At 36.7% G+C, this 23,808-nt stretch overlaps 1 protein-coding gene and 1 pseudogene across 1 annotated transcript; one reads left to right on the top strand and one right to left on the bottom strand.

The window, feature by feature from the left end:
- Window positions 1-4,876: 4,876 nt before the first annotated feature.
- Window positions 4,877-6,083, top strand: LOC145786137 (uncharacterized; annotated as a pseudogene).
- A 1,402-nt stretch (window positions 6,084-7,485) lies between these two features.
- LOC145786028 (cartilage-associated protein-like) lies at window positions 7,486-17,792 on the bottom strand. The gene is made up of 9 exons (XM_082597719.1): window positions 17,716-17,792; window positions 11,558-11,716; window positions 11,100-11,261; window positions 10,429-10,518; window positions 10,039-10,164; window positions 9,423-9,594; window positions 8,867-8,995; window positions 8,134-8,366; window positions 7,486-7,596 (listed from the first exon to the last, which is right to left on the bottom strand). The coding sequence occupies exons 1-9, from the start codon at window positions 17,785-17,787 to the stop codon at window positions 7,486-7,488; spliced, it is 1,254 nt and encodes a 417-aa protein (XP_082453845.1). The 5' UTR covers window positions 17,788-17,792.
- Window positions 17,793-23,808: the final 6,016 nt, after the last annotated feature.

Here is a 23,808-nt window from a genome sequence, read left to right as displayed (position 1 = left end):
TTTTAGTTGAAATGTTAAAAACGTCACTCAAATGTATTAATTTACTTTCCACCGAAGGTCATTTGATACAGTAAAATTATTACAGAAATCCCCTTCGACAGCGAAGCAATAAATGAAAATTTTCTATGTGGTTGGTGTGCTTGGGTGCAAAGATGACTGTTGAGGCCCATGTGTGCGGCGAAGCTTCTGCTACAGGTTGGACATGGGAAGGATGATTGGCTAGAGTTCTTATTCCAGGTTCGGACCTTACGCTGTTCTTATTTATTTTTTATTTTTGAAAGCAGGTAGCGTGTAGGCCTATATAATACGTAGCTACGAAAGCCTCTATAGTAGCTGCTTCCCACAGTAGCAAGTCAAATTCAAGAAGAACAATTTATTTAAATCAACTAGATCAATGACAACATTTATTGCAGTCACAGAAGGGAATTTAATATACTGTGTCAATTTACCTTCTGCATATGTATCAACTTACCTTTTTAGTTTTTTGTTTTTATAAAATTCTGATTTTTTATATACTGTAGGCTACTTGGATGCTATATGCAAGTTCTCTAGTTCTCTGGTTGTCAGCGGTGGGATGGCGCAACGGATAAGGCGTTGGCTTTCCAATTATGCAAACCTGGTTCGACTCCCGGCTTCAGCTGGTGGTTGAAAACACCGCTCACCTCTACCCAGGGTGTAATAAATTGGGTGGGCGTAGTTGCTGAAGTAAAGGCGGCCGAGAGAAAGGAACTAGCCACCCTACTCTCCTTAGTGCCGAAGGCTTAGTACAATGAGAACCTTATCTTCTCATACCCGACACTTGAATCAAGTATGGGACCCCCTTTATCTTTTTACTTGGATGCACGTTGCAAAAAAAACGTAGACTAACATGCCCATGAAGCCTTATCAACAAACTGCTGAATGAGTTTGGTTTCATCTTTCCGAAACTTTTCTTTAATTTTTCAGACGAAAATAATCGTGAGCTAAAAACTTTACAAAAAACTAAAAAAACACACTTTTTCAATTTTATGCCACAAAGCACGAGTTAGCTGCATGGCGTCATTTTTGTAGGCATTATTTTCATATATTGTCATAAAAATATTGTCATAGACAGAATTTTCACTTCCACTTGATGACAGTATTTTCGACTAATATTTTTTGCGCATTTCTGTAAGAGGGGTGTATCAAATTATCTTCTGTATCAAATTACTTTCCCATTCCCTACTATCTTTGTATAAAGTAGCGATACTCTTATATTATATGACGTAAAAGTTTAAAATTGGAGAACAAATAAATATATTTAAATGAATAAAACAAACAAAAAGACAAAATAAAAAATAAAACAAATAAAAGTATCAAAAATGGGAAAAACCAACTGAATAAGTAAAAGTAAATAAAAGTAAATAAAAGTAAAAGTAAATAAAAACAAATAAAAGTACAAAGAAAAGGCTATAAAATTTTTGTTTTTTTCAAATTAGGCTACGCTGTTACAGTCAAATATAAAAGTTCTTTCTTTAAAAACTAAACAGTCTGTTTGCCTGAAAGAGCTGACCCTGCTCGAGTTATTAAATTGTCTCAGATCTCACCTAATAGCTGATGGCCAAAGTAGAAAATTGGTTGACTCGTCCCGGACTTCACTGTCTGTCACTCAAAAAGCGCTTTTTTTAAAATAGTCTACACTCTTCAGAGTTTTATGAACTGTAAAATAAAGCCGTTACTTTCAAAAAAATATTTTTGAAAGGGCTACATACCGTAGCATATTTTAAAGTCATAACTTACAGTATACTCCGAGCTCTCTCCGACAGTGAACGCCTTCTCTTGCAAACGAAGAACAAACTAATGGTTTGGTCTTTTCAGCAAACTCGAATTTTTAAACGACCTAGTTATGCCTAGTCATTTCTGTTGTCACTTATCTAGATGAACAGAGAAAAACTCACAGAGGTTGGTTATCACATGCATATTTAATGTGTTAAAACTTCAATAAATTATTGATCAAACGAAAAGCTAAAAAGCTCAAACCTCACAAACAATGAACGTGTTGATGGTAATCATAGCTTGACGCAGGCACAGTATTGGTTCCGCTTGCAGTAGGTCTAATGTTAAAAAAAATGCATAGCTTTGGAAAGTAGTAAACAGATAGGCCTTAGTATGAACACATTTTTAACTTTCACATTGAAACGTTTTGTGGCCGTAGCGAGCCTTGGAGGGCGAGGACACTCTGAAATTCTATTTCTCCCTTGTCCATATTAAAAATGTTTCTGATTTATTTTGTGTTAGGTTCTTTATTACTGACACCATGTGAATGAACTGGCCATCTGACATAATTAATCCCCACAAGGTAGTTTGAAAAAAATACTGCATTTGCAGCCTGCTCGTGTTGCAGGAAGACGCGATTAGCGGAATAGTTACAGATTTGTAACCTTTATTTCGAGAAAACAAGGCTGAAATTGAAATGACCCAACGCAAATCACTTTACTTGTTTTTTGAAAAATGACATGAACAATTTGAAACGTAGCCTACTCGTTACGAATAAACGAGCCGTGCGAGCTTTCGAATAATAACCCACTTTTTGAAAAAAGTTTCCGTCTATGCAAATCTTAGAAATTGTAACTACCGGTAGTCTTATACCAACAATACGTTGACACCTAACCTTGCAAGTATAATCTTTCCCACCTTCAACTAACCCAATTTGGATAAATTGAGAACTCTCAAAGTCTTTACTTCTCAGACATCAGTTTAAACGCTGCTTGCGACGTTAACTGTTTAAAGACTTGACTCTTAATTTCACTTTCTTCAATGCAAAAGACTGCACAGAATAAAACTTACGCGAAGTTAGATCTCTAATCAACGTTAAGATTTCGACAAGATATCAAAAGCACTTTATTGACGGGCTAGGCTATATAGTAGCAGCATGCATACAAAAACATAAAGCACAGTAACTAATACAGCACGATACCAGACAAAAAGGGTAAAATCATAATGCAAAATGCAACAAAATTTAAGGCGGAGACGGTTAATCACGGATGGACTGCTGTAATGTTAGTTACCATCAAAACATGAAGTAGTAAAAAGAACATCAACTCTTTCTCGTCGCGTATGTGGTACACAGCAGTAGTGCAGTCACCGCTGGGTTATCGTAAAAGCTTTCTATGGTGGCACAACACAAGCCATTAGTGAAATGATGTGCGAAGGCCGCATGCTTGACAACACTTTCGTAAAAGAAAATCTCTCTGCAGTGACGCATTGAATAAGAATCATCGAAATCTTTATAGTGTATCTCCTTCTTTCGACTTGTAGGGGAAAGTAGGGCAAAATGAGGTGGTAGGGCAAAACGAGGTTCTCGTTTTTTAAAAAACCTACTTACGCCACATAGCGGAAATTTTGGTAGGAAGTAGCCATCTTTGAATTGAATCAGTTTTTAGTTCATTTCTGTAATTTTAGGGTACAGAGGTGTTTTGTGCAGCAGAATTAAAAAACAGGTAAATCGTTAAAAAAAAGGCCAAATGTTCCGGTGATTTTTTTATACTAAATAATTATTTGTTGCAGTTGTTGCTTTTTCTCATAATACTTCAGGAAGTAGTGATAGCATAAGAAGGAAATTATTTGAATTTCCTTTCACTGCAAGTGTTTTACAGCCAGTTTTTTTTGTGTAGTGCAATGGGGCATAATGGGATAATTACATCATTGCATGAAACTACATGTGAAATGGGTTTCTTCATTTTTGTTAGCCTACTTCTGGAAGCTATATGCTACAGGGCATAGCAGAATTAAACTATTTGTTTATTAATAGATCTTAAATTATAGCGTATAATCATTCAGGAATATCCTAGCTAATATTTTTGGTACAAAAGTAAAATGGTCAGAACTTATATTCGAAAAACAATGCGGCAAAATTGGGATGAAAGCACAATGAAAGCCGCTATAGAGTGCATTGTGAATAAAGAATGTGGATACAAGAAAGCTGCACAGCAATTTGGTGTGTCAAAAAGCACATTGGAAAGAAGAGTGGCAGCATTTCGTAAAAACGAATGTGGTAAAAACGAATGAAGTCTTAAACTAATGCATCCTTTTCATTTATAATTAATCAATGCTTAAAATTGTCTATGTTTTTTTTGAGCAACACAAATTTCAATTATTTTCATAAAAAAAAACAATTAATTATATTTGGCAATCTTGGTAACTTTCGGTCTGCGGTCACTCCTGGACCTACACCGGTATTTGGCCGGTTGATCCATATGTTTTCACTGAAGTAGATTTTGTATTTGAATATGTCTGCTAAAAAAGGTGAGATGCGTGATTTTGTTTTAAAAATGGATTATCTTATCAAAGTCTTAAGTGATTATGGTACTTTTCAATTTAATTTGGTAAAATTAAGCTTAAGCATAAATTGTGTTATTAATTAGGCTACAGTAGATTATGTGATCTTTTTTTTAATTGCAGGGTTGGGTCATTTCAAAACCATTTTTAACAAACAACAAGAGGAAGAAATGGTTGCACATGTTAAATATTTGGAAAGTTTGCTGTTTGGCATTACAACAAAAGACCTACGACAATTGGCTGATGAAAAAAATCAATTGCATCATAACTTCAGCAAAGATAAAAAATGGCTGGAGGATTTTTTGATAAGACACCCTACTTTATCTTTACGCAAGCCTGAAGCAACTTCTGCTGCAAGAGCTTGGGGTTTAACAAAGTGGCCGTAGACAGCTTTTTTAAATTGCTCACAGAAACTGTTGATAACAATAACTTGACAGCAAGACAAATTTTCAATTGTGATGAAACTGGCATGACTACTGTGCCCAAAACTTTGGCTAAAGTTATGGCTTCAAAAGGAAAGCTCCAAGTAGGTTCTCTAACACCTGCAGAAAGGGGACAAACTGTGACTATGGAAATTTGCATGTGTGCAGATGGCCGATATATGCCTCCCATGTTTATTTTCCCACGAAAAAGATTAAAGCCTGAACTAATGGATGATGTTGCTCCTGGTGCCTGGGCAGAATGCCATTCCAGCGGTTGGATACAATCAGATATTTTTACAGGTGGATGGAAAGGTTTATTACTTATAGAAATGCCACATTACAAAAAAGGGTGCTATTACTGTTGGATGGGCATGCAACACATACAAAAAATCTGGAAGTCATTGATTTGGCAAAGAAAAATGGTGTTATAATGCTTTGTTTTTCACCACATTGCACCCATAGGCTGCAGCCCTTGGACGTCAGCTTTATGAGGCCACCAAGCACTTTCTACTTGGCTGAAATACAAAAGTGGCTTCGCAGTCACCCTGGCCGTGTGGTGACATCTTTTCAAATTGCTAAATTAGCAAGCAATGCATCCATCAAGGCAGCCACTATGCAGACCGCAATCAGTGGATTTAGGACAACAGGTATAACGGTCCAAGAGTTACTGCGGTCCAAAAGTTACCGTGCTGCTGCACCGTGGCAGTCTAAAAGTGAGGTCAGATCACAAATGACCAGAGCTGCCCGGCGCTTCAGAAAGCGATACAAAAACAAAAATGTTACACTTAATTGAGTAGTTGGTCTTAAACTATTGCACACCTTTTTATTTAAGATTAATCAATGCTTAAAATTGTCTATGTTTATTGTTTGAGCAATACAAATTTCAATTATTTTCATAAAAAAAAAAACAATTAATTATATTTAGCAATCTTGGTAACTTTCGGTCTGCGGTCTCTCCTGGACCGTTACACCGGTATTTGGCCGGTTGATCCATTTGTTTTCACTGAAGTAGATTTTGTTTCTGCTTCTACGATTGACCTGTCGGAGTTGCATGGTAGCAATCGCTTAGATAGTTCTCTGGTTGTGCAAAGAAACAGGCCTGGTAGTATCAGAAAGGAAGATGCTGCTGATGATGTTCCTGGGCCATCTACTGATATTATCCAGAAAAATTCTGATGATGTTCCTGGTCCATCTCATGACTATCAAGACCCTGACCTTCTATCCAGCAGCTCATCAACCAATCAGGAAAAGATGGAAACAATAACATTTCCTTTGAAATTTTGCCCATTCATCATATATTGCCTTACCCTAAAGCCACAAACATCACCAGAAGCAAGCGAAAAAGAGGAAAGACTGCCATTTTGACAAGCTCGCCTTACATGAAAGAGCTTAAAGAAAATTCCATGCCATCAATGCAGTTGTTGCCAAAAAAACGGCAAAAAAAGTATTGAAGTTCACAAAGAAAAAAAATCAGAAGCCTAAACTAAACATTGTCACAGACACTGCTTGCTTTTTTTGTAATGATCTCTATTCGACATCTGATGAAGGGTGGATTTGTTGTTAATCTTGTGAGCAATGGGCACATTGTTCTTGTGCAGGATTTCAGGATGACAATAGTCTTATTGTTTACACTTGTGATTTATGCATTGAATAAGAATGGAAATGACGATCGAAAACGAACAAAACTGATCATAATTGTGGTTCAAATGTTATTTCTGCTATTTTGCATGTTTATTATTTAATCATCAACGATAAACTTGTTTCTAGACTGTCAATGCATTGTTGCTGTGCAAATTTCTGATTCACTTCTCTCATCCCATTTTGCCCCAGCCATGGGGCAGCAAAATGGGAAACAAGGCACCTCTGGAATTTATTTGATACTTAAATGAGCATTATTATTTTTGATATTTTTTTTGTTTGATTTGTGTGGCATGATGCCTGACCTTTCTGCTAAAAAAAATTGTTTGTTTTTCTTAAGTCTCTAGAATTTTATGACTGTTTAGGCTTAAGTATCCCATTTTTCCATACTTTCCCCCAGTTACCGATTGGAAATACTGGTTAAAAGAATGATTGACCGGGATAAAAAGGCGCGTTTCAAAATTACAAAAGTACTTCATGGATGTTTTTGGGACAAGGTGAACAAATAACTCAACGAGTTTGTGATTCACATTATACACGAGGTTGACTTACAGCAGGTCGAATTAGATGCGATCTTACATTTTCTATTTTTTCTCAATTACAAGCAAAAGGTTGCCGCCGCAGAATAGCGCCAACACAGCGATAGTGTTCATAGGGATTTCACGAACAAACGCAAGTAGAGAAACACTGAAGTAGATATTTTCGAGACATGAAGTTGCAAAATCAAAATACGTGGTAACATGGACTGCTTCCCAAACGTCTAAGCCGAATTCTTTATATAGAGAAGTAACGCTTAAAAATAACTAACATGTTTGTAGACAAGGATCGATTTACAAGTTAAAAAAACATGAGCACTGTAAAACATATGGAAAGCTTTTGGATAATACTGCATGTAGTAATCTATACTGCACATAGAGTAAAAAAATGTTCTTGCACCAACAAACCTTAGCAAGCAAGACAACAAATAAAAAGTTATGAGCTCAAGGGCACCATAAAAATACAGGCTACAAATTCTATTAAATTCAGAAGATGCCTTAACTCGATACAAAGATTCGATTATATCAGACAATGAAGTGACGGTTGTAAGGGTAGACGAATCTGTGTACTTCGAGTTATAGTAAAAATTTAATTAATCTTCAAATTCGCCACGAATTCTTTGATTCAGCTGTTCGCTAATACGCTCTGACAATAATGAAACTAAAAATTCGTTTCTTGATTCTTTTTCTTCGTCAACTTCATCCTAAAAATAAGTTTGATCTTAAGCTGAAATACTGATAAGAGAAGTTGTCGCCCCTTGACATTGTCACAGATGTTGGAAATTTAAATATAAAACATGGAAGGAAAATCAAGATTTCTATGAACAGCGCTCAATGTTGTGTCTAGTCAAACCAACGTTAACGGCAGCTGAGAAATATGTTGCCTTCTAATTGTTAAACTAAGCTTGTTCTGTAAGCACGACACACATGCCAAGCATTGAAAGCCGTATGGCACATGGTTTAGCTTGGATGTTATCCAAAAGCCAAGGTGGGTTGTGAACATGAATAATAATTCCGGGTGACATCTCCACCCACACACAAACGACTCCAGGAACCTTAACAGCGACTTATCGAGCATCAAAAATATGATGTGTTGGAAGAAACGTCATTCCAAACAGAAAAATAAACGCCTGCAGACGTTAAATCAATGTAAAAATGACGGATTTTGCTGTCTGGGATATATCACACTCTTTAGATCAAACGTTAATTTTGCTGGCAAAAATTATACTAGGTTTGCTTACCTCATCAAAACTTTCAAAGTTTGACTCTCCAATTTCTCGCAGTCGGTGCAGTGATTCAAGACGTGTGTGGTGGCTCACAGCGTCAGCACGAGGGGTGAAGTGAAGCTCAAGAGATAAACCATGGAGTCCGACCTGGGATTGGTAAAATTCCATGTTCTTTTGGGCAGTTTTATCTTCGGGTTTAAGTAGTAGCACAGACTCGGCCGATGAGACAGCCATACCCCAATTTCCCACTACAATAGAACAACAACATGAAGATGTGAACCTTAGAGCAAAGGCGGAACCACCAATCACACAATTTGAAAAGTGACGTGGTTGGCTTCAAGAAAATGTCTTATTCAAATTTAAAAGGAACTTTGTCGAGGCTAGACTGATTGGTTTGGTTTGAATCCTTATCCTCGGACTGGCAAAGCCTCTGATAAGTTAATCCTGGCAGCTTCGCGTACCTGTAGAGGCCTTGTACAAATGAAGCCACAGAATTTAGATGCTAACAACGTGTTATATCGCAAATTACCATTATAGTACAAAATGACTTTGTCTTAGATAAGCGGTCACTGAACGCCAGCTTTCGTTTTGACTTGCAAGTATTGAACAGAATAACTAGCGTTCGTAAATATTTCAGTTTTACTATGCGTTGTGAAAAAAAGTTTGATGACTCTATCTTCGAAGACAGAAACCATAAAAATCTATCGTCACTGACAAAACCTAAGTAAAGTATTTGCACTGTACTTACAAACATGGTAAGAAAACTGTAAATAAGAAAAGCACTGAGCCACAAAATCCTTCATTTTCTCGTTGAACCAAACCGGACTTATTGTATCCTCACATTTCTCAGAACACTTGATCACCGAAAGATATTGCTCTGCAAAGACATTTGACATTGACAACAAAATACAAACAACAGGACGAGGACAGATTTTCGAAAAATATGCCTTATTGAGTAAAAAAAAATGTTTCCAACTGCAGATTATTTCAGAACAGCAAAAGTTCAAAACTTATTTTCGGTTGCGTTTCTCACAGATTGCTCACAAAAAGCATATTTTTATATCTGTATTTCTGCGATTCATTTAAAAAAAAAAACAACAACAACAAAGAATGCTTTTTACAAAAAAAAAAAATGCAAAAAGCGGTTGACATCTCTATTTCTAACATAACAATTAATTTCTAACGTGAAAGTAACTCCAGGTGTTGAGATACAGTACAATCTCAGCAAACAAGATTGTTGTCAACGTTGAAATGATGTAAACAAACGATGCGTAGTTGCTTGACTTTAGCGGTTTTTGACATACCTGCCATGGCTCTGTGGAACCTGTGAAAATATTCATGTGCAACCGGTTTGAAGCATAGAGATTGGCAGTCATCGAAAGTTGGAAAATATTGTAATAAGCTACGTTCAAGTTTAGTGACTGCATCCTCGTGCTTTCCGGCTTCATAAGCTGCTACACCTTCAAAAAATGTGCCCTAAAAACAGAAATCAGCTGATAATAATACATCTTAAAACACTCTATTCTTTTCACAAGGTTAATCTTATTGTAGCATTGTTATAAGAAATTAAATGTAATATGATTGAAATTTTTTTACGTTACATTAGTTGGTCGAACATTATACGACATTTCCTATTCAGAAAAACTTCATGTCAACAATAACAATAAACACAAAGGCATTCAGAATAAAACAGAAAGTAAGGATTTAAACTAAAGTTGATGTTAAACAGTGGAAAATAATGGCACAGTAATTTGTGCTTTGCAAAAATTTTATACCAATTATGACAATACTGAAATTTTAATGTTTTTTTTATCATTTTATGTCGAGTGAAACCCATGTAGCTACGTCTGTGTTTGACCAATATCATGAAAATAACAAAGAAACTGACTTCTTGATTCACCTCACATTTTATCCACTTACAGCGAATGTAGGTTCTTCAAGATTTTTAAAGTAAGTTTGATTGATGCCATCAATGGACTTGTAAAATTCAAGATTGTCTTTGGCTTGTCCATCGTTGAGATTGGCAGAAAAATATGTCTGTGCTGCCTGGGAAACAAAAATGAAGCACGGAGCTGCTAAATAACAAAATAATATCACACCAAACATAGAGCTTTTGTAATTACTCTTAAGTGAGCAAATAAGTAACTAGATGTATCTACATTCTACGGCACTATTTATGTGGAAACTAGCACTGCAAATGACAAAATAATTAAGAGTAAAAAAACAAAAAAATACATTAAGGTATCTTACTTATGAATACTTTTAAAATCTACTCTTGAGCAATAGATAAACACATGCATGATAGCTCACTTGGCAAGCTTTCTTTAAAGAGTCGGTTTTGAAATAAGCATATTGTAGGTAGTTATAAGGCTTCTTGCTGTCAAATTCGTCCAATATATCCTGAAAAATAAATGCGTTCATCGTTTAAAAGTCAGGAATTTATCACAGAGTTAAATTTCTACAAAGGTGATAAACTTACTCTTTACCACATCATTGAACATACTGTAGTGTGTTTGAACGTTGTTTTTTATTTTATTAAATATTTCACACCACTAAATAAATATAGTCAATCTTAACATGCAGTGATAACAAACATAAAAAAGCATAAAAGAGCAATCTTTGAATAAGAATGAAATGAAAAGAAGCCATTGGATGAATGAGCTTGTTGATAAGGATGAAAGCAAATGGGGTGAGTGAAGTGGTATGGACAATGGGCATGTTTTGAGAAGAGCACTGCCGTTGCTAGTGCATGGTCGTAAAAAGCAAGAAAGACCCTGCGCAAAAGGCAAGTTGGGGAGGAAAGAAGCAAGGTCGGCTGGGCAAGATGCTTTAGACAAATCGATGTGGAGGTAAGGTGGAAAGATGATTGCAGTACCTGGAGATGGATCCAGCAACTCTTGGTAACGGGGAAGTCACTGAATTAAAACTGGACTATTACAACATTTTTAAAGTTATACAAACCAAGCTTTTGATGTAAATACCTGACCGGGAAAACCTAAGTCAACAGCATGATAAGGGTGCTCTTCTTTGCAAAGCTTCATACAACTTGCTTGAGCTATTAAATCACCAAAGTAATGGAGATCATCATGCTTCGAAAAGTCCATATTAAGTTCTGATGCTATGTGGTTGTTTTTACATTTTGCCTTGGAAAAAATGTAAGCATATTTACGATTAGATTATGAAGAAATTTCAATAATAGTTTCTTTACCAGTGAATTATTCATTAAAAATACTCATTCTTGAATAGCTGGACATACTAAGAAGTTCATAATCCTTCCAATCATAGAAAAACTACTAGACCATTACACGTCATAACAGTTCAAAGATATGTTTACGATTTTTGGCATAAAATATAAATGTATATAGAAATACAAAAAGGTTAGCTAAACTATCCAAAGGAAAATACACAAGGATTATTATCACAATGTTATATCACTTACATGGCATGCTGTCTGGATATGCTGTTGCATTTTGTGGTTTATAATTGCTTTTTGAAATAGATTAATTGCACCATGCCAATTTTCATTATCGTACAAGTCTTCGGCTTCTTCAACCAACCTTTCCAGCGGAACAGCCACGTCACTTGGAACCTGGTGACTCTGTTAATAGGAATCACATAACGACTGAACTTTTGACATAATTTATAAAAAGAAATGTTACAGCATAAATCAAACGCTCAGGTCATCATTCAATGTTAAAACCATTACTCAAACGCTGCTCAGTCAAGTCTGATTCTGGGTGATTGCATTATTATTTTTTCATTTGTAGATGTACAATTGATACAAAGAACTGGAAAGAAGTCTGTTGAAATCTTGGTACAGCAGGGTTGAGAAAAACCCGGGTTTTTTTTTAAAAAAAACGTGCAAAAAAGGTAGATTCATGCTTATTTCACCTCAAAACTGCTTTTTACCAATGAAGTGCTCACTCACAGTACATGCTGGCATAACTCAATAAAATAATGCACTAGGGCTGTTTAGCTATGAGGCCTTCTTGCATAAATGAGTTTTAGTGTACCGTATAGTAAAGTGGCATTACTTGATTTTTGTGTACTGTACAGAAATATCCACTGCGTTTTCACTTTGTTCTTGGAAATTTACTTCACAATCACATCCTCAAGTTCTAATTTGAATTTTGTTTCAAGTGCCTTGCAGAGTCTTTGCTCATTTTTTCAGTTTTCTAATAAAAATTGGACAAATATGATGCTTTGGGTTTTTTTATGGTTTTTTTTTTGGGTTTTTTTAAGTGGGTTTTTTTGGGTCGGGTAAAATACCGACAACCCTGTGGTACAGTGATGAAAAGTTTTCTTTTGTGAAAGGTTGTGTGTAATGGTTCAATTTTACACTGATGAAATTTCATTAAACAGTTTCCATGTGCTTAAGCCCCAACATATGCCATATTAAACTAATGATAGAACAATTTGTTTCTGTAGTGGCTAATTCTACCTTTAGTTTATGACTAAAAAATGCACCAAGATATTTTAAGTTTTTTTTGCGTTGTTTAATGTAACACATATATCATATAGTTTTAAAGTTGACCCTAGTTTTTGTTGAAGAAAGATGTAAAATGTTTCAGAGTGGTTAACTTAATGTAGTGGTTCTTAACCTTTTAACACCGCCAGACCGATAAAAATATAATTTTTTTTGCAGACCGGTAACCAGAGTATTGTAAGCACGATAATTTCAGAAGAAGTGCGCTAAGAAATTCAAAAAAACAAATTAATGCAAAAGTATGCTCAAATATCAGAGATGTCAAATATTCAGTATAAGTGCAATCTACTTAAATATTTTAGTGTGTGCTGGAAATAAATTTATTTAAAAGTTGCTTGTACAAATTAGTTTTGACATTGAAAGTCAAAGTGCTGGTTTGTATACAATAGCGGATCCAGAAAAAAAGAGGGTTATACACCAGAATTCAAATGACCAAATATTTTTAGGGAAATAAACAATGTAAATTTCGAGATCCAAAAAAAATCCAAATTTTTACTTTATTTTGGTCGCTATTTATGTATTTTGTGCTCCAGTTGTCTTTTTACCTGAGTTATATACACTATACATTTGCAGGCCTCGAAACTGAAGGCGGCCATGGCCGCGATTCACCTACAAAAACCGACATTTTGTCCGCCAGGTCTCGCCCTTCCGTCGGCCGCATTTGTCCGCCATGAAGTTCCGAGAAAATTTTACGCAAGCGGCTTTGTGAATAAAGTACTTTGCCACTTATAATCACAAAGGATTAGAAAGCAGTCAAAGCACCGGATAAATCACAATACACACTGTCTATGCTTGAATTGTTAGCATTATTGATTGGTCAAGCAGCTGATGTCTGACATAAGTAGGATGCAAGTGACATCACAATACAGTAATACACTTTATTGATGCGATATACTCAGTCTTCGAAATTAGCGACGGCAATGCATGAATGGCGCATTAGCGTCGGCAATAAAAATGCCGAAGCCACACGAGCGCTTGTAAGGTTAGGGTTAGTCATTCCTCCAGTCGTTATGGCACAGCCATAGATTTGTTCCTTAGTCAACACCCTGATGGAGCTCTACAAAAAAGAAAGAGGCGTGTGGATTGGTATCAAAGCCCGAAAGACGCAAAACGTGGACGCTTCATTGCGAACGACGAAAACATTTTACAGCCAAGCGATGAGCCTCTTGATGTGTCTGATTCCAGTGATGGTGTGACAACCTCGTGCTCCGATACAGCATCTGATGATTCCGATTCTGAAAGCTAGTTCTTCATCAAACAGACTTTGTGTTGCTCGCAGTATCCCAATTGTGCCGGAATTATGTTAGTGTATGCGTAAATCGAGGCAATCTTCTCGCAGGGAGCTATTAATTTGTTACCGGTACCTGGTTGAGCAATTAACGTTATTTTATGATAATTCAACGTTGATAGATGTCAAATTAATGTAAAACAAACATAAATTTCTTATTGGGCATTGTTGTTACGCAATATAACCTGCCGGAAATTTAAATCGATTTGTGCTGACTCGAACGTTGAATCAACCCAAAATTAACTTACTTTTCCCCCCGTGAGTTATTTAACGTGAATTACTGTAACAGCGTGCGACGTGCGCATCTTGTTGCTCGCTTTATCGCTACTTTTGGTATTATTACATCACAACAAATCAAACAATGCGATCGTGATGTTTTGGTACAATTGTTTCGTAATAAACGTTCACAGCAATTGCCAAGGCAATTTCAACTTTTGTTGTTTGGCCTCGGCAACGTTTCTGCCGAAGTAAAAATGTGCTAATTTTGAAGACTGCATGTCGATGCATGTCGAAGTTCCGATGGCCGCCATGTGCTTGGCCGCCGAACAGCTTGCTTCAGTCAGACACGTTTGGCCGCCGGAAAAAAAAAAGTTGTTTTGAGGCCTGCATTTGAATAAATTGATCCATTTTTTAAATCTGGATTTTTGCAGAAGTTAGAGCCACAAAGTTTGGTTTCAAACTGAAATTAGTTTTAAAATCTTTTTTCTTTCATGGCTAATTGGCTATTTTATTTTAGTAGCATATCATAAACGAAGGTTTGCTTTCAGGAAAATTTCGAATATCTGTCAATGTTGTCCCCCTCTTACCATATTAGTATTATACATACCGTCAACCGGGGCTACTTTGATACCCGGGGTAACTTTGATCACTCGGGGCTACTTTGATCATTGCTCAAAATCGCCTGAAATTTTTTTTTGTACGTGGATAGACTCTTCATGGATATATAAATCATATTTTTGTGGTGGTGGATCCCATGAGGGTTCTGCAAGAGAGGTCGGAACAGGAACAAAATATTCAACTATAATATAGTATATGATACAATACATGTATATTGTATATACTAAAGTATAATAGACTTAATGGTGATCCTGACGGATTACGGGCTTTGATTATTATGTAGTAATTAATTATTGTTTAAAAATTCCAATTTTTTGTATTTCTGAGGGGCTACATAGTTATTTAACCCCATGGGCTACATGGTTATTTTACTTGGTTTGGGCCTATGATCAAAGTAGCCCCAACCCGGGGCTACTTTGATCAAATTTTGATTTAAAAAAAAAACACAGGTAACATAGTGATTTCGAAAATCACTATGCATACATCCATAGCCAGGATACATAATGTTATGATAAAACACTAACCCATCAAATTCTCTTTGGTTATGGCCCTGATATGATCCAAAAACGCTGAAAATTGATCAAAGTAGCCCCGGTTGACTAGGCCTACAAGTGACACATGTTACCTCACAGCTATATAAACACTGGAACAGGTCAATTAACTTGCTTATTTGGGAAGTAATGTGTTTAAACAGGGTGACTTTGTTCAAACACAACCCTTTTTGTTTTATAATTTTTGAACTGCAACTAATAGAAATCTGAGATCTGTTTTATCGCAACACTTGTGGTCTCACCTATCCAATCAGACATTGCTTATTTTTGTAGCCACTGACGGAAACGTGTCATCCTGTGGTTAGTGTGTGAACAAAGTCACCCCATTAGCAGGGTGACTTTGTCCACTCAAAAACTAAATCTCTTAACAAGTTTTCATGCAACTGAGGTGACCTTGGTCGTGTTGTAAGGAACAAATTGAACAAATCTGGAACAAAGGAACAAATCTGTAAGGAACAAATTGGGGTTTTAAATAATTGTGGAAATCTTTGACTTCGGTCTGAGAAAGTCACTTTTGATGCTTAGCATTTGCAGATGTGCAAGCTTGAGAAGTTTTTTGTGCAAAACACAGTCCTGAATTTAAAAGGTGGTATCAAAGGGAACCTAGAGTATATCATTTCAACAACTCTAACTCAGTCTTGAACTAGATGAAATAAAAACAGTATGATACTTGTGCAGGTGGCTTTTGTTTTTGTTGTATTTTGTGTTAAACCTAACAAGGTCCATGTTTTGTGATACAACAAACACAAGACATAGGCTACAAAAAAAACGGGTGCAACCTAATTCGTAACCTGAACAATTTGTGCCCTCAGTTTGTACCCTGAAAAGATCAAGAGAAAAAATAGCACAAAGCCGAAGTCGCTCGCAACAAAGCCGAAGTCGCTAATTGGAGTTTCCACAAACCAGGGTTGATCTCTAAGTGGTCAAAACTGATTTTGACCACTAGCCTAAGCGGTTTAAACCTGGTTTAAACCGGTCAAAACTAGGTTTAAACCGGTCAAAAACCAGAAAAATATTTTTATGTAGTAAATGGTCGGCTACCTGGGCTATGGGCTATTTAGGAAATATTAAACAGTTGTGAGTTGAGACCATTTTGATATGCAGGCCTTGAAATAGCTGGCGGCCATGGCCGCCTGAACTTTCATTAACGGCCGCCAATGCCGACCTGTCAGTTCTACATAAAGTAGATAGGCATAAGGCATCACAACTTGTTCCTTTTTCCATAATCCTTTCTTGGCTTGACGTGTACTTTGCTTCAAAGAACGAATCATAAACTATCCTGTCTTTAATTTTTAAAGCATCTTAGAATATGCATTCGCATTGTTTTATTTTAACTGGATAAAATTTGATGGCAAATGTTTTTCATAAAAAAAAATTTGTTGAAATAAATTTTTGTACTTCAGTTGGCTGTGCAAATTGTTAATCGTTCTACCAAGCATTTTTTGGTTTATCAGAAATTTATTTTTAGAATTTGAATTTTTTCAATAATTAAAATAATCAACTGATTGAAACATCAAAAATAAACAGAGAAATTGAATGTTTTTTGTTCCAAATCCAGCATTTAGGTTATTGTTGATCAAAACAAAATATAGTTGAACATCATTACTAAACATGGAGGGTAATATTTTTAATTCAATTGAAAAGCAACTTGATTCATACACTAAAGGAGTTTTGACCAGCAATAGGTGGTCAGGTTTTAAACCAGGTTTTAACCAGGTTTTAACCGGTTTTAACCGGGCGGTTTAAACCGCCCCGGTTTAAACCGATCAACCCTGCCACAAACATTTCAAAGTTAAGGTTAGGGTTAAGTGGAAACTCCAATCCGTGTGCTATTTTGGCTTTTTTTATTTGTTTTTGTCGAGTTTTTCAGGGTACGAAATGTTCAGGATACAAATTAGGTTGCATCCCAAAGAAACACTTAGAAAGCATTCAGTTCCAAATGTTGTCAATACCAATATGGTCTGTGTACTGTGGGTGCAACCTAATTTGTACCCTGAACAATTCATACCCTCAATTTGTACCCTGAAAAGATCGAGAGAACAAATGTATAAAAATAATAGCTGAACAAAGTCACCCTGTTGAACAAAGTCATCCCGATTGACGACAAAAGGAAAATGCCGAAATAACGAAAGGAAAAGTGGTTCATTGGGCAAACTGAACAACTGAATTCAACTTGGTGGACTACAAACTCAACAACAGTGGACCGGCACAAAAGTTGCCGCTGACTGGAGATTACCGTAAGAGTCACCAACTTGCTTTTATTTGTTTGCATTAAACCAGTTAATGATACCCTGCATCACTAATTCCTTCTTTTTTTAAAATTATTTTAAGCTTTGGTTTTATGGTGCAAGTGAAACTATGCCGTACATTTATTTCAAGTGTAAAAAGTTGATAGAATTCATGTAAAATTAAACTAAAGTCCCAAAAGTACTTACAACTGCAGCAAAACAAGAATGCTCCACAAAAAAAATCAAAAAGCTTTTCAATGCCAGTCTTGGTAACTGCATTTTAACGACAGACCAATAACTTTCCACCAAACCCAACCACAGCGGTAAACCAAGGACGAAAGCGGCGAGGGAGACTTTCAGTCTTCAAGTTCAAAAACTCTTCACTTTTCAACCACACTCAAACAACACATATGCGCAAAGCAAAGTTGCCAGATGCTTTTTTTTATTTCTATCCCAAGTGCTACTGAAAATCAACCCAATTGTCACAAGTGATTAAACAAGCCAAAAAATAGCACAAAATATAGTTAAATTGAAAATAATTCCGTAAAAATGGAATGAAAGTATGAAACCAAGTGAAATAACTGCGACTCCAAAAAAAACTCGACTAACTGGTAACTCTGGACGGCAGGCAGAGTTGCCACGTCAAATAATACAATTAATAAAAAAATTATCTGAAGGCAACAAGGCAGAACATTCAATACACAAATTGTTTGTTTGTTTGTTTTATTATCTTTATCCTGCATTGCGGGAAAGCGGACTTGAGCGCTATGCATCGGTGTACGCCTTCCGACATACACCTGACCCACGCTGCAGCCGACGGCAATGTCTGTTTCCGGTTGTCTACTCTACTTATGACTTAAATTTGGTACTACTCATTAGGCTATTCGAAATCGATCACTAGGTAGAGGCAATTATCGTTAAGTTTCTTGCCCAGAGAAACAACAGCAAGTGCGCGGGTGGCTGGAGTCGAACATGCAGGCTCTCGACTGCGAGCCCAACACGCTAACCACTCGGCCACGGCTGCCGACTTTGCAAATTAATGCAAAGACAGCAACAACTGTCAGAAAAGGTGACATATTTTTTGGGTGAAACCTTTTCTCCTTACGCCATGCCTGATACCAAATACTGTAGCATTTTTGCAAAGAGCTGGTGTCAGTTTTAGGCAAGAAATATTGCGATATTTTCTCATCAACAACCTATTTGAAAAAAAGATACTATTTCTACATATCAAAGGATGATCAAATTGCATTAGAATTAATTAACACACTTTTATCAAATTTCTTCACCATGCGTATTGAAGTCATCAAAAAGAAGCCTTAATCCTGGTAACTGTTTATGATTATGCTAAAGGCGACAAAACCACAGAAGTTTAAAACGCGCATGCGATGTAAATTTAAAGGATACGTTGATGAATGTAAATTTGAACATGGCCACCAAACTGAATCAGTTGGCTCCACATACTTAAAGCAACTAGAGGTGTGACAGTTGATGAAGGCATACGGGGACGACTGAACCTTACAACTAATACAAAAAAAGAAAAATCAAAAACACGAGCATTTTAAAATAAACTAAAATTTACTAGAAACTGTAAAAATAAACAAAAAACCTGACTGCGGTAGCCTATTTTGCATACTGTGATGAAAATGGAAGCTAAAACATTATGAGGTCATTAGTTATTTTCTAGCTTATTGGCAGAGATGTACGTATGCGCCGCAAATTCTACGCCGCATACTTGCGGCGTAGACTTTTTGTTTGCGCTAACGCTTGCGGCCACATTTTTTTGGATAATAGTTTGCGCTTGAGGCTGAGCCGCAAAGTTTTCGCGGTTTTTTAGCGCATAGCGTCAACGCATACTTTTTAATGTCTTAGTTGTTGTTTGCAATTTTTTTGTCAAACTGCGAAATGCTGACGTCTTGCAATTGCCCATTGTTCTAGTGTTGTGTCACAGTCAGTGCCGGATTAGGCTAACCATTAGGCAAAGTAGGCACGTGCCTACAGGCCAGTCAAAAATTCAGGCCACTTTAAAATCAGTAGAAATTTAGTCATGTTTTCAAAATAATTATTTTCTAAACTAATAAGTATTTATCTTAACAGGTCTGTTTTTCCAGATGAATTAAAGGTTGCAAAAATCGTTAAACTGGTGTTTATAATGCACTTCCGAACACTGAAGTAGCACTTAGAATGTACTTGTCTCCAGAGATGTACGCATGCGGCGCAAATTCTACGCCGCATACTTGCGGCGTAGACTTTTTGTTTGCGCTAACGCTTGCGGCCACATTTTTTGGATAGTTTGCGCTTGAGGATGCGCCGTAAAGTTTTCGCGGTTTTTTAGCGCATAGCGTCAACGCATACTTTTTAATGTCTTAGTTGTTGTTTGCAATTTTTTTTGTCAAACTGCGAAATGTTGACGTCTTGCAATTGCCCATTGTTCTAGTGTTGTGTCACAGTGTCATCTATTGTTAAGTCAGCTGGAGTTTGTTTGTATATCGCACTACTGCCTTTGACGCTAGAGTCCCACGTGGAGACTGAAGTCTTGCAGAAAAAAAGAAAGAATTAGTTAAAACAACTTAGGCCTACTGAGAAATTACTTAGTAAATTACGGCTCAGAACAGGAATGTAATGTAAGCAAGCAAGTAGGTAGGTTGGTAATGTCGCTCCATGTAAAATGTAAATAATGACTTGGCTTCGTAGTGTGAAGTTTTTTTAGTCAAGCAGTGTTGAAGGCGTTTGTAAGCAACTGTGAGCACTTTAATTTATATTAGTTAAGTCTTGCATTTTGGGGCAAATCAGAAACTTCTCAGGCAATGAGCAGTGCAGCCTATGTATCTAAACAAACTCAAATATTTGGTCTCCGACCGTGATTGCTTGCATGATGTTGTACTCTGTATCTGTATGTTATATGTAGTACATTAATTTGCCGGTTAATCTTGTTGTAGGCTATGTAGCGTAGTAATGTGTAGGCCTACATACAGTAGGCTATCAAGCTAAGGTAATTTTTACTTGACAATTTATACATTCTGTTGCGTAAGTAGCCTATGTAATTATATATGTTTTGTAACTTGATGAGCAGTTTAGCAAAACATGCATCCAGGGGCCAATTGTGAGAGGCTTTTGAGTAGCCTACTGCTAATAACACTAGTAATGCTAACTATCCCTGAATGCTAATAACAAAGAGTTGTGCAGTTCAGAATCTAAACTTGCTTGTGTCTGGCAGTTTTGTCTTCCATTAACCCACTTTTTAAAAATCTTATCAGAAAAAAGAATAGAGCTTACTGAGAGAATTATGGCATTAAAAGCAACATTAGTCTTATTCAAACGGAATCATTTTAAAAATGGTGTTTTTTATAATGGATTTTTAGGGAGCGACAGTTAGTATATTACTAGGAGCGACAGTTAGTATAATACTAGAATTTTCTTGATAGGCATATGGTACAGTTTCTTACACTACACTATTGTATTCAGGGAATAACTTACGGTAATACTAATCTCTAAGTGAAATGGAGCATGATAATACAAATCCATGGCCCTACATGGAAAAGTATTTTAAGCTCTCTTCCTCGAAAGGCAAAAACTTATATTTTCAATGCCAGATGTGCCTTTCGGCCAAAAAGATAATTTCTTGAAACGAGAAATCGCGAAGTGGCTTTAAAAGTGTGTTGTTTCGAGTGGTTTATACCGTGTGAATGTTTGGCACCTAGCAAACAAAATGAGTATGCGCTAGAGTATGCGCTAACGCTGACGCCGCCAACTTTTTTTACAAGTTGCGTTGACGCATGCGGCGTATAGTTTATCGAACGTTTGCGTTTGCGCTGACGGCGTCAATATTTTTTGTATGCGCGTACATCACTGCTTGTCTCTAATGGCTACGAATTGCTCGGGAAAACGCTCGTTTTCACAACTGAAACTAATTAAAGACGTTAAACGATCAACAATGTTTGTTTGTTTATCTTTCTTCTGCATTGCGGGAAAGCGGACTTGAGCGCTATGCATCGGTGTACGCCTTCCGGCATACACCTGACCCACGCTGCAGCCGACGGCAATGTCTGTTTCCGGTTGTCTACTCTACCTATGACTTAAATTTGGTACTACCCATTACTCGAAATCGATCACTGGATAGAGGCAATTATCGTGAAGTTTCTTGCCCAGAGAAACAACAGCAAGTGCGGGTGGCTGGAGTCGAACATGCAGGCTCTCGACTGCGAGCCCAACGCGCTAACCACTCGGCCACTGCTGCCGCCAATGTGTCAACAACGTCTTGGTACACTGGCACTTTGTGTATTGAAAGCGATCTACTCCGTAAGATTGACCTCCAAAAATTAGTTAACGCGTTTTCAATCGCAAAAATGCGCAAAGTTGTTATTTAGTTAGGCATATGACCAAGTTTTTGCATGGTACTCTGTGTTATAGGGTGGCAATTGACTAGTAGACCGTAAGGTCGTCTCGTTGTCTCCCTGTCGGTATGGGAACTTGTGTAACTTATATTAATTGCATATTTCAAACATGTGTTCCTGTTACTGACAAATAAAACATTGATTGATTGATTATAGTTGCAACAACGATCTTTGTGACAATGATTTAGCAACACTGATAATTTAAATTTTTTAGTTGGCCACCCTGATTTTCGGAAATTTCAGGCCACTTATAAAATGTGCCTACAGGCCAGCAGACCCTTAATCCGGCACTGGTCACAGTGTCATCTATTGTTCAGTCAGCTAGAGTTTGTTTGTAGCCTATATCGCACTACTGCCTTTGACGCTAGAGTCCCACGTGGAGACTGAAGTCTTGCAGAAAAAAAGAAAGAATTAGTCAAAACAACTTAGGCCTACTGAGAAATTAGTAAATTACGGGTCAGAACAGGAATGTAATCAGTGCTGTATTCGAGGGTATACGGTGGTATACGCAGTATACCCTCTGCTTTTTCGAGCAATTTTAGTATACCCTCTGGTTTTCCAAAGAAAATGCGTATGCTATCCTTGCTGGTTCTTGACAACTAGGCCTACTACAGAATTCTAAAATGGTGCCAATTAACGCGAATCAATTCATTCAGAGCATTGTTAGCAGAATGCAAATGAGACTTTGCGCTATTGCTGACACTGACTGTTTATTATTACATACACTCATTACATACACAGCAATAGTCCTGTGTTTAGTGTATTTCTGGATGCATCCAAAGCATTTGATAGAGTTAATCACAATATCTTATTTAACAAGTTAGTTTCACGGAATGTTCCTATGTGCTTTGTACGATTATTGAAGCATTGGTATAAAGAACAAATAATGAGAATAAAGTGGGGGAATCAAATTTCTGACCCCTTCCATGTCACCAACGGAGTAAGGCAGGGAGGGGTTTTAAGTCCCTACCTGTTTTCTTTGTATATAGATGACTTATCGACTGAATTGAATTCCCTAGATGTCGGATGTAATACTGGTTCATCTCACTTGAATCACCTAATGTTTGCAGATGACTTGTGTGTATTTAGTCCAAGTGCTAAAGGTACCCAAAAACTCATTGATGTGTGTGAATCCTATGCTTCTAGACATGACATTATTTTCAATTGTAACAAAACTGTTGGATTGGTCCATCAATGTCGAAAATTTAAAGTTTTGACTTCTCCATGCATGCGGTTGTACAATACACAAATTAAATTTGTTGGACAAGTGAAATATTTAGGTATACTGATTGATGATACCATCAGTGATGACGCAGATATTAAAAGGCAAGTGCGATCTCTTTATGTCGCTGCCAATCAGCTTAGGTCCAAGTTTGGAAATTGCTCTACCAAAGTTAAAAATGTAATGTACCAATCATATTGTATGCCAATGTATGGTTCGCAACTATGGTGTAACTATAAAACTTCTACTTTAAATCGCATACGAATTGCTTACAACGACTCGTACAGAATTATCCACAATTTGTCGAGATGCGACAGTGCTAGAGTGTATCAGGTACAGAACGACGTGTTAACATTTGATGCTCTATTAAGAAAAAATTGCTATGCATTTGTAGAACGTTGCAAAAGATCAATTAATCCACTTTTGCGCAATGTTATGTCTTCTGATTATTACTTTAATTCTACATTTTATATTCACTATTATCACTACAACAGTATTTTGTACGTTGTTTGATGTAGCCTGCTTGATGTTGTGTTAGTCTGATATTTTGTGTGATGACTGTTAAAAATTTAAATTCTATGGACTTTGAGTCTGATTGCAAATAAATAAATAAATTATGTCTCGAGCTTTATTGCGAACGTTGTTGGTACAAAGCAGCGTTGCCAGATGCTGGAAGCTGCTCGGCAC

This window comes from Aplidium turbinatum, chromosome 1 (assembly GCF_918807975.1).
Source record: "Aplidium turbinatum chromosome 1, kaAplTurb1.1, whole genome shotgun sequence".
NCBI lineage: Eukaryota > Metazoa > Chordata > Ascidiacea > Aplousobranchia > Polyclinidae > Aplidium > Aplidium turbinatum.
Note: the sequence above shows the minus strand (reverse complement) of the source record. Positions and strands in the feature narration are given on the sequence as shown.

Coding starts and splice junctions, on each gene's coding strand:
- LOC145786028 (XM_082597719.1), bottom strand. CDS start 17,787: ATGCAGTTACCAAGACTGGCATTGAAAAGCTTTTTGATTTTTTTTGTG. Junction 10,519..11,099: donor ACTTAGGTTTTCCCGGTCAG/GTATTTACATCA, acceptor TTTATTTTTCAG/GATATATTGGACGAATTTGA. Junction 10,165..10,428: donor CTTTAAAGAAAGCTTGCCAA/GTGAGCTATCAT, acceptor TTTGTTTCCCAG/GCAGCACAGACATATTTTTC.